This window comes from Halyomorpha halys, unplaced genomic scaffold, assembly GCF_000696795.3.
Source record: "Halyomorpha halys isolate HHAL.00 unplaced genomic scaffold, Hhal_1.1 Scaffold348.1, whole genome shotgun sequence".
Taxonomy (NCBI): domain Eukaryota; kingdom Metazoa; phylum Arthropoda; class Insecta; order Hemiptera; family Pentatomidae; genus Halyomorpha; species Halyomorpha halys.
Window position 1 is genome coordinate 86,998 of NW_027116547.1, and position 11,494 is coordinate 98,491.

Here is an 11,494-nt window from a genome sequence, read left to right on the forward strand (position 1 = left end):
TATAAACAAATGAAGCAATGTTCTGATATATTTGTTTTCACTAAAAAAAAAATGAATCCCTCTAGAAAGGTTTCACGCTTCAAAATTCTTATGATCCAAAACTCGAAAACAATTAACAACAAAAGAAGTCCACCCGTCCACTATCCGCGAATTTTCTCGCCGACCACTGAGTAGATTTTTTTTATAGATTTTATTGAATAATTTTAATTATTCGCCAGTGTTCGAATCACTTTCCAGATACCGCCTGCTGGTGCTTGGAATAATACTAAGCAAAAATTGTCAAAATAATAGTAATGTAGAAGTACTCTAAACGCTTATCAACCAATTGGCATCTCTATTATGATCAGGGAAATTTCAGCAATGACTGAACCAAACATTACTTTGAATGTTAAGTTAGCTCTGCTCGATACACTTGATACCTGATATAATTTATTTTGCATGGTAATTTCTTTTCTTTTTCAGCTAAAATATTTCCAGTTTCCTAGCTCTCCAGCCTAGGTAAGATCAGATCCAAAGGAAATGTTTAACCATTTGCCTACTTTATCATTTACTTCCTGTTTCTTTTCCAAAACTCAACTGGAAATACCAAAAGCAAGTGCGGCTTTTAATAAAGTTTTTATTAAATATACTGAAGTATTATTATCATTATTATTGTACTAATATTTTTAATAGTGTTTTCATTTCAAATTGTAACATACAGTTTGTTAGCAGATAATTTCTAGTAGTTTGAATAAACATTATTTTCCCTAACGTTGAAAAAGAAACCAATTTTGTTTAAAATGTAAAAGAATGTAATATAATAACATAAAAAAAAATTATTATAAAGGCACACAAAACAATATAAAACAGTAATGTAATGTACTTTAAAATGTGTGCTGACTTTTTTGGTTCGAGCTTGAGCATCCTAAGTAATTCACATGAACAATAGAAATGAGAATAATATATTTTTTTTGGTTTACTTACCTCTTATCATAAGATTATTTAATGCTACAAATTTTTATTTTACAAATAATTTCGATATTCTTTACTTTACTTTTTTACTTGTAATTACTTATAATTCTTTACCTTAGTTTACTTTTTTATTTATAATATTTCACATTTTTTTTCATATTCCATCCTAACTGGTTTTCTCAGCCCAGACCTCGTTATAACATTATTTTAGTCATTTAGGAGTAGCATTACGGAATAATAAAATATAAATAAAAGATTTTATAATTGTTTTTTATTTTACCAAAATTGTATCATAATAAAGTAAAATATTTTATATTGCGTTTCGGATGCGATTATTGTTTTCTTTTTCTACGAATTTCACTTTATGTTATAAAAGATAATTGTATTTTTATTTGTAAATCAATTGCTGCCCAAATGTTATTAACGAACCATTGATTTTATTTAAATATTTCAACAAATTTTAAAGAATTTAAATAGATGAAATTTTCATTAAACTAATATTTTGAAGCACTCTTCCATTTCAGTTTTGAAATTTACTACACTATCTGATCAGTAAGCAGCCACCGCCAAAATGTCAATACTGCAACAGTGTACTTACGATCAGTCACATATTTGAGAATGATGACCAGAAGAACGTGGAAATGATCTTAGTTTTCTTAAAAAGGAATGGCTTTTTGAATAAGATTTAAACCAGAAAATCTGTTATACCTAATAAAAAATACCAACAGAAGTAATTATTTAAATTTTTTTTCGAAATTATTTAAAGTGAAATAGAATTATAGAAATAGAATATAAAGCACGAAACATGGGCGTTGATGACCTCAGGGTTTTACGCCCTAAAGCCCCAGACTACAACAAAAACAACTACACTATCTATATTGTTTAGTAAAATAATTTGCTTTTTTTTTTCTTTTTTTTTTCCATTTTTCGTGTTCATTTCATTTATCCGTAATGTGTGAATTTCTAAAACTAAATTTATAGTTACCCATTCCACTGTGACGGCTCAAAGCTGTAAATTTTTATTTTTGTTATTTCTACTGTTGTACAAGCGATTATAAGTATTTACTGAAGAAAGGGTAAACCCCGAAACGACTGCTGAGAAATTTATAATTTAGGTTTGGAAAGAATTTTCACTGACGTATTCATGTAACATTTACTTTACCTTCTACTCAAGTAAAAGGTAAAAAGAGGCAAGCTAAATTGAATATGAACGTAGAGAGGGCCGCTTAGCTCAGCTGTTATTAAGCCCCAAGAGGACATTATAGGCAGAGGGCTAAGCCAGGATCATCTGACAGACCAGATTACAATTAGCCGACGCTCTGGCCCTACCTGCCGCTCTGTTTGCTGCTCTCCTGTTTGTCCATATTAACACCCGTGTTCTCTGATACGTCATTCATCGGTAGGCTATCCGGAATAGTTATACTCATAATCCCAAGTGCAACTTGACAGTGTGATTTTAACACAAACCGAGCTTACCTAATGTAACGTAGCTTTGTATTTAGATTGCAGTGGCAACATCGAGTTTTATTCACATATTCTATATGTACTAATCATTTGGATTACGGTATTAATATATTTATTTTGTTAAATACTTAATTTATCATATTTTAGACAACAATAAATAAAACGTTTATACGTATTAATCACATATTTATTTTCGCTTACATTTGTATTATGATATTTTTTTTCGTCGGTTTGACGCTTTACTTGTGACAGTAAAATTTGATTTTAAAAACAGAAATTTTAATTTAATTTTTTTTTCATCATCACTTAGGGTTTTCGAAATATTCGGATTTAATCCTAAGCTATTGAGGTGTGACATTAAACATAGGCTTCCTGGAAGATATGGCTAATTGTCAAATTTTTGTTTCAATATTCGCATTTTGGAGGCGTTCGTTTTGAGATAACATAGGAATGATTGAGCCTCGTGTGACCTAATCTCAGCCCAGTTAGTACGACCTCCTTTCAATGACATTTATGACTGGAGGTACCCACGGGTCTTGACGTAATAAAGATTTACAATAATAAAGACTTGCGAGGTAGTAAACCAGACAGGGAGAGCAAGAGGTTCTGGAAGAAGAACAGACATCTGGTGCTGTGGACTAACTAGCCAGCCGATGAGGAGGAACTAAAGCAGAGAGATTTGGAGACTCCGGACCGAAGCCCACAACACGTACCTTATAACTTACAATGATAGTCCTACACAGTTATATCAAATGGCAACTAAATGTTTTTTTTAATAATTTATTTATTGTTATTTACAACTGTATACACACATATACATCAAGTAAATTTGCTGTAGGTGACATAGTGACATGATACAAACATGTGGAGAATCTACCCACTGATAGAACTCCAATAACATTTCTAGAGGGGAAGATCTCGAGGCCATCTTCTTTTCAGACGCCTAGGAGGATTATTAGGCACTGAAGGAGAAGCCAGGTTAGAAACAAGTGGATTTTGGTGGTTTAGAAGTTTATTATGGAAGGAACGGTATCTGGCTCTGGCCAAATCAGCAACATATGGAACATTGAGGTCCTGATGGATGACTTGATTTGTGACAAAGTAAGAAGCATTAAGGACTTTATGAAGGATTTTTTACTGTAAGGATTGGATTCTGGAGGAATTTGATGGTTTAGTGGAGCCCCAAAGCTCAACTCCGTATGCTCAGATAGGCCTTATAATAGTCATGTAGATCAGTCTTTTGTAATGGATTGGCAATTTAGACCGTTTGTCTAGTAAATGTCAACTAAATGTTAATTGTAAAGTCTAATAAATAAAAACGGAAGCCGAGTATTCTAAATTAAATTCCATGTATTGATCAATATTAATTTTATCCATAAACTCTCATATGTAAAATATCGGTAAAGAACCGCAATAAACCGCATAAATAACTTACTAACTCTTAACTGAAAAATATATCCAATATTTAAGTATACCCAGTTACATCTAGCATACTATTACAGGAAGTTTAAGGTATCTAGAATTATATTTGATGCTGGAAGATTTTTATGACAATTATTTGAATTATATTGATACATAATACATTTTAAGAGTAGTTGGTCGGTTCCTTATGGGATATAAATATATAATTTTAAAAATACAGTGATATGAATATATAGTTAAAAATATAGTGATATAAATATATATTTTAAATAAATATATACTATATGCGTTTCCTCGAACCCTCGCCCGTCCTAGAATGGTAGTTATCCATAAACGTATTTACTAAAATTATCAGAGGGTTAGAGATGGCAGCTCTCCTTGCAGAAGGCACTAATTTGTCGTTCATGTAAAACGTCCAAATCATTTGACAATTCATTAAAATGTCTATTAAAAAGGGGGAGTGGGGCTAGAATCGCCTTAAAGGAAACTTGAGTTTTGAAACTAAGAATTTCTTTAGAATGTTTTCTTTTTTTTTCGGAAAAAAGCATCCATCGCTGAAATGAGGCCGTACTTGCTAAGCCAAAGTATTTTAGTTTTGCCAAGTTTAAGCCTGTCCCAAGTAATAATTCTCCCTTAATGAATATTAACACTAACAGGGACCGGTTTTTGCTCTTCCCTCTTCTTGGCGAAACCTAAACTCATTTAAAGAGATTGTCTTAGGTGAAATGGCCTAGGAAAATATGTACAGCAAAGTTGACTTACATTGGAGTTTGTTTCAAAACTTTTTTTTACTGAAGTAATATTATGGGTATATATATACGTTAAGACAGTATATACGATTTCTAACTATAACTTATGATTTCCCTTCATAATGTTAACTAAAACATTATCAGAACTTGACCTGTAGTTTGTAGAATGTAAGTATATATAAATCTACGAGTAATATTTATAAAACCTATTTAATTCGTGAATACTTATAAAGTGTGGACTTTTTTTTAATTTATATTAAAATTCATATTATAATTAATTTAAATTCATATATTAATATATATGGCAATTTGTGAATTTTGTAGTAAGAGAAATATGTTTATTTTTTACAAACATAAAATTATTTAATTTACTAATTCTCATTTAGATACAAGGAAAATTAAATAGATCATGACAATTTCTGAAGAATTTTCATAATAATTCAACTTCTGAAGAAATATTTATACGTTAAAAGATGTTGAAAATCCAAAGTGACAAAGGATCCAAAATCCAAAATGACAAAATAAGTATTGAGATTTTATTGACTAATTTGGTGGGTAAAAATAGAATTGGTGGAATTTTCAATTTAGTTTCAATCATCTCACAAACGGTCGAGTTTACAAAACCTTAAAAAAAGAAAGTTTAGTGAAATTTAATTTACCATTGCTAAATGGGAACTTTTATGGACATCGTTCATGGAGCAACTTTTTTTCAAACAAAAGAAAACGAACAAACGAAATCCAACAACGGGACGAAAATTTTTCAGTGTCAAAATATTCTGAACATTTCTTCAATCGGATCAATTCGACTAGGTCTTGCCTGATTTTATTTATAGACAAAAACGTAATAAAAAAAAAAAAATAATAATATTATGTCAAATGCATTGGACACAGGCAAACACAACAAATCAGTACACATTTAAATGTATGAAGTTGAAATTCATTGTTTTTCATGTATTTGGCCATAAATATGGCTAAATCTAATTGATCCGGCCCCTTAATGCTTCTTTGAGTAGACCAAACAAGTGATAGTCAGAAGGGGCAAGATCAGGACTATGTGGAGGATGAGCCAGTACTTCGAAATTTTTCTGAAGCGTTTCAGCAGTGTGGCCAGCAGTATGCGGACGGGCATTGTCGTACAACAACACAATACCTTTTGACAGCAGTCCTCGGCCCTCGAATTGCAGGCTTTAGCTTGGCGATAAGCCTCTCACTGCAGCGTACACAGTTTATTGTTGTGCCCCTTTCCTCATAATGTTCCAATACTGGACCTTGTGAGTCACAAAAAAAAACTGTAAGTATCAGTTTTCTGCCGACGGCTGGGTCTTGAACTTTTTCTTGCACGGGGAATTTGGATGTTCCCGTTCTATACTCTGCTGTTTACTCTCCGGCTCGTAATGATGGATCCATGTTTCGTCACCAGCAATCCTGTGTATGAAGTTTTTTGTATGTTTTGGCAGGTGTCCAAGCGCGTTTGTTTATGCAACTGTGTGAGTTGTTTTGGGCCCCATCTTGCACAAACTTTATGAAACACAAGTCTGACTAATTTGCAGACGATTTGCCACTTCGTTAATACTTACTCGTCTGTCTAAGAGCACCATTTCACATGAACGCTCAATGTTTTCTCCATCGTGCATAACAATTGTGCGACAATTTTTTAATTGTTCAATCTATTCGTAGACACTCCGGTGTGGCAAAAGGCTGTTCACTGCACCGAAAGACTTCGAAGAATTAACAGCACGAAAGCAATAACGAAACTAACCCAGCAGCTTGAAACTTGCATAGACATGCAACACAACTGAACAAAAAACAAATGAACAAAGCATGCGTCATTAACGCAAAACGACAGTGCTACCAACATAAACAAAAATATAACTAAATTGCGGATACTTACCCTCGTATAATCGTTAATAATTACTCATTGGATATTCTTTCCAATGGTGTCGTGTTCACTAATTTACTAACCTATGCTAATCAGATGGCAAGCAAGGAGTTTAACGTATAAAATTAAGTCGGGTTAACATTAGGTAATATAAGTATATATAATATCAATAATAAGCATATATAATAACTGAGGTATGATAAGAGAGAGATTAATATACATATTCACTGTAATTTATGTTTACATAATAAGCTATTGTATTCAGAATACTGGCTGAGACCATACATATTCTATTGACTCTACTTGTGATTGTTTTGCCATTCAAAATAATATTTAAGAACTATTAATTAACTATTGCGTGTTGCTCGTTTCGGCCTTCTGGGTAGAGTTTGGCTTTGGCAGCATCCTCTTTGGAAATTTCCTCCGCTGTCTGGTCATGATGTAATTCTAGCCGCCCATCTGGTATATTACATGTTACCAACTACGGTAAGTGTTTATTGGGCCTTATCCTTCTAGCCCCTAGTTGCAAGCCGACCCCTTTTATCTCCCACTTGTGAGCCGGCCATAATGATGGCAATAATGAATAACCAGAATACCTATTTAATTAAATTTAACTTTTCCTCAACACGTATCGTCAATACGGATCCGATATAGCATTGGATATGACTTGCGTTTGCTATGATCGGGTAATTTTTTTTAAGAAAATAAAGGTCCTGTTTTGAAGGTAGAGGAATTTTCAAAGGTTTTATACTTTCTCCTTATTCAAAGGGCTTTTGCTAGATGGATATAAATAAACGGAGATTAAATCCTTTAATTGAAATTTCATATAAATTCTTCTAATTTCATGGAATTTTGCGACTGTGTAAGATACTTGATAACCTACGTAAGTTACTTATTAATTGCTTCATTAATATCTTTTAATTAATGTAAAGAAAATAGTAAATGGTATTGACGGAAGTCAAAAAAAGAGAAAATGAAAAACTCATTAATAAGAAATATTTTTAATTATAAATATTTAAAATCTTTCTTCAGAAAAGTAATTTTAATTTCGTATTTTATTAAGTTTATTTTATTCATTTTCTCCAGCTCGGCAACACTGATACCTTTCTTCTATACCGAATAATTTAAATAAAACGCATTTTTTCGTTGAAATGACATTAGAAAACTCTATAAAAATGAGGAGTGTTTTTTAAATAAGTTGATATTTCCCACTATTATTTTTATCTAAAAATGAATACATCTCATTATGATAAATTAACTATACAGCAAAAATATTAATTCGTAACACTTTTAACTATGGAAAACCTAAATATTGAATTGAACTGAATAACTTTTTTGATGTAGAATTTTAATTTTCATAAACCTTTACTTTTTAGAGTTGGATATATTAACTCCTAATAAAAACACACAAATAAAAAAATAATGTACAAAAGAAATATTTTGTAATGACATTAGAAAATTTAGAAAGATTATTTTCGCTCCATATTTTTCTGCATTTTGAGAAGGCACACTGCACGTTGAATGACCGACTGTATTACGGATTGTCTGTTAGCATTCAGCCCTCTGAAACAGTTGAGACTGCTATTGAATACCTTCAGACCTCCCTGAGATCGATTCTTCCTCCATTCAATGAAGCAATATATCAAATAGAATAGTATAGTACATTTAAATCATACCTAGTGTTGGGCAAATAGTAATTGCAATTACATTTACTAAAATTAGTAACTGCAATGACTTCTGTTTAACTTGTAATTGCGATTCTTTTATCAAGAAGTTGAAATTACTAATCAATATTATAATTTAATTTCCGAATTTCAAATTATTATAATTGGAAAGTAATTGTAATAGGACATATTTTTTTCCTAACACTGCTCATAGACCCCAAATTAATCAAGAATGGCCCATTTCACGTTCATCAATTCACTTATTCTCTATTTTGAGACTGCATGTCAGAAGACTAGTGGTAATAAACTAGTCTTCTGACACGCAGTCTCGAAATAGAGAATAAGTGAATTGATGAACGTGAAATGGAAGGATTCAGAAGGATGGTTATGTTAGAGTAGGTTCTAGGTAAGTCAAAAACTTAGTTTATCACTGACGCAGAGAAGCCGAAAATTGGAATTCAAAGATCAATTTTTATAAGTAATTCGAAGGGAGCTGAGAAGTAAGGGATATAATTATCGGCAGTGCCGCATTGAATTCTCAGGAAACAAATTGGCCAGACCCTGAGGGCTCACAAATGAATGCAAATCAGTTAGCGGATGAATAATGTAAAGAGCCACCGGATGAGAGCTCCCATTATCGATTCCCCAATTCCTGCTCAAGTCTATTTCCAACCTTTTTTCTTGGCATATTTTTCTTTTATTATTTGCCATTGTTTCCCCCCGATTTCCAGTATATGAAGGACGGTTAAAATAGGACTGTGGAGTAAGCTGTACAAACATTTACTGAAACAACACTCGACAAAAAGTCAAATTTTAACCGTAAACAAACTAGCTCTAATGTCTATGTTTGCTCAACTAGGAATCAGGAAGGCATGATTAATTTCGTTTATGCGACTTTTTTTTTTTTTAGTAACTTGACAAATCCAGAAACTAAATATTGCTTCTTCTTGACTTTTCCGACTCTTTATACTGGTCAAATCACCCTACCATTCTATTTCACTTAATTTACCAGCTTTAAATACTACAATCCCATTCTTTCCTTTTTTTTCATTAGGCTCATATTCTCTGTTCGTGGTAATTAAAAACTTTAATATTTCAATAAAATTTAAAATTACTTTTACTTCATGAAAAATATGTGATGCAAAAATTTTGACCCGAAGTATCGCAGGTATGTCCTTAAGACAGGATATATCACCTCCTTAAAGTTGTTAATCTAACTTAAGAAAAAAATCACAAACCTTGGTTTGTTTCTTAAATTATTGATCAATTATTTTTCATAATAAAATTTGTATTAAAGGAATGCGGAAACGATGCAAGTGATTTGACGAATGTAAAAGTTTTCCCTCACTGGTTCTCAGTTAGTTAATATTTTAAAAATATTTTCACTTCCTGTCTGGTTATTTCGGGCATGTGGGCGGTGGGAGGAGATATATTTATTGCTCACCTCTACTATTTTGATGATAGTGAAAGGTTCAAGGTTTCATATCGTGGGAACACCACGAAATAATAGTCGTCTCCCCGCGGCCGGGTTCGAACCTGCTTGGTTGCAGTTACGAGGTTGCTGAGGTATTAATTCCTTCGGCTACCAGACGGTCCTCTCTGTTAGTAACTACCTAGCTTGAATCTATCTGCACAGTTAAAAAACTCTATTAAAAAAAAGAAAAAAAAGTATTACTGAAGAGCTTAATAATGCAATATACTTGCCATTAACAGAAGCTACTCTTATAATTTTTGTCTGAAAAATATTTATAACAAAATTTAAACTACGTTTACATTAACCAGGTATAATATGACTTTTTTTTTTGCCTTGAAGCATTATAACGTATTGATTACAGGGTCCAATTAAGGTAGGAAAGACTAACGTTAGGCTTTGGCTAACGCCATTGAATTAATGGAATGTGTTCATATCCCATACTAGAATACGATTGTAGTTGTAAGTAATTATTACATTGCTTTATTTCTTCGGAAACAAATAACCTTTTTTATTTCTTTTTTTAATTCTCCTTTACATTTCAACAATGTTTCAGGCTATTTTGCCCATTGTCCCGTTTTATTGTATTTCTAAACTTAATATATTTCTAGGACTTGTGTCAACTCATTAAAAAGAAACTTTCTTATTCAATTGCGAATATAATTTTCTATTGGTCACAAGCTCTTCCTTGTCAATGCCTATCTAAAACTCAACATTTATTTTTTATGTCTAACTGTTTTGTGTTTAACAAATCCCGTTTGAACTATTAAGTTAAACCTATAATTTATAATTATAGTTATATTACTTTAATTGTACCATACCTCTACATAAAGCTCTGGTCAACTCACGGACGTACGAATTTTCATAGATCCATTAGCGATTGTTATCTATTTCCGGATCATCAATTGAATGAAAAAGTCTACGCTCGCTTTATCTGAAATTAGATTTTTGCAGTGTTAATAAGGAACAAATTATTCCGAGTAGCTTTGAACTCAAATTATAATTTAGAATTTAATTTTGCAAGGTCATAATAATTGTAAAGTGCTCTATGTACATTTTAGTTTATCTTGTACTTTTATTTTTGCAGTGCTTGATCGGGGAGGAGATGACGCCGAGCCCGCTGCCGGCAGAACTGAGCGAGGAGGAGCACGCCCAGCTGAGCGGGAGGGCGAGGGACATGGGCCTGGACCCTGGACCCCTGGCTACCGCCTACCGTCCCGTGTCCGGTCATGGATATCGCCTCAGGACTCAAGAGTAAGTAATTATAATATATTATTCTTAAACTAGTTGACATAAAATCTTCTCATACGTATATAACATTTTTTTTATCCTCCGACACCAATATTCTGAGAGCTACGGGCAAGCTTAGTCTATTGGCAGAAAAACTTCTGAAATCCCAAGGAAGAATTTTGTTTAAGCTTTTACAATAAAATATTTGTGGTTCCATAAACTGACTGGTGTAGTTTTACACTTTCCATTACGCCCTAGAAAAACGTATTTATCATAGACATCTATCGTGTCGTTGAAAAAACAAAACAAAAAACCTGAATTATAAGGAGTGAAATATGTGTCATTAAACCAAATTAATAAGCCCGGGAGTCATAGCTCATTCAATGAATTTCTATATTTTATTATTTATTAAATACCAGATCGGCCTTGTGGGTCTTACATGGTTAATGTAAGAGGTACATAAGAATTTCTATACATTCATACGAGAAATAGAGTTCCTTTAACCAGAAGTAACAAGGTTTACAGATAACAAGCTTTTGCTTTGTTATTTGGATCCTGTACTCTCCCGTCAAAATTACGTTTTTATTTCTTCAACAGCTCACGTGCAGTATCTTTTTTTTTTTTTTTGATAGAATTATTTATTGATAGATATTACAATCTGCCA

General features: G+C 32.3%; 1 protein-coding gene across 1 annotated transcript in view; it reads left to right on the forward strand.

The window, feature by feature from the left end:
• Nucleotides 1-11,494, forward strand: part of LOC106681561 (protein qui-1) — a gene marked incomplete at its 5' end in the record, with an annotated part of 249,924 nt that overhangs the window by 74,978 nt on the left and 163,452 nt on the right. The window contains 1 exon segment of the mRNA XM_014421920.3: nucleotides 10,688-10,854. Coding sequence (XP_014277406.3) covers nucleotides 10,688-10,854 — 167 coding nt within the window.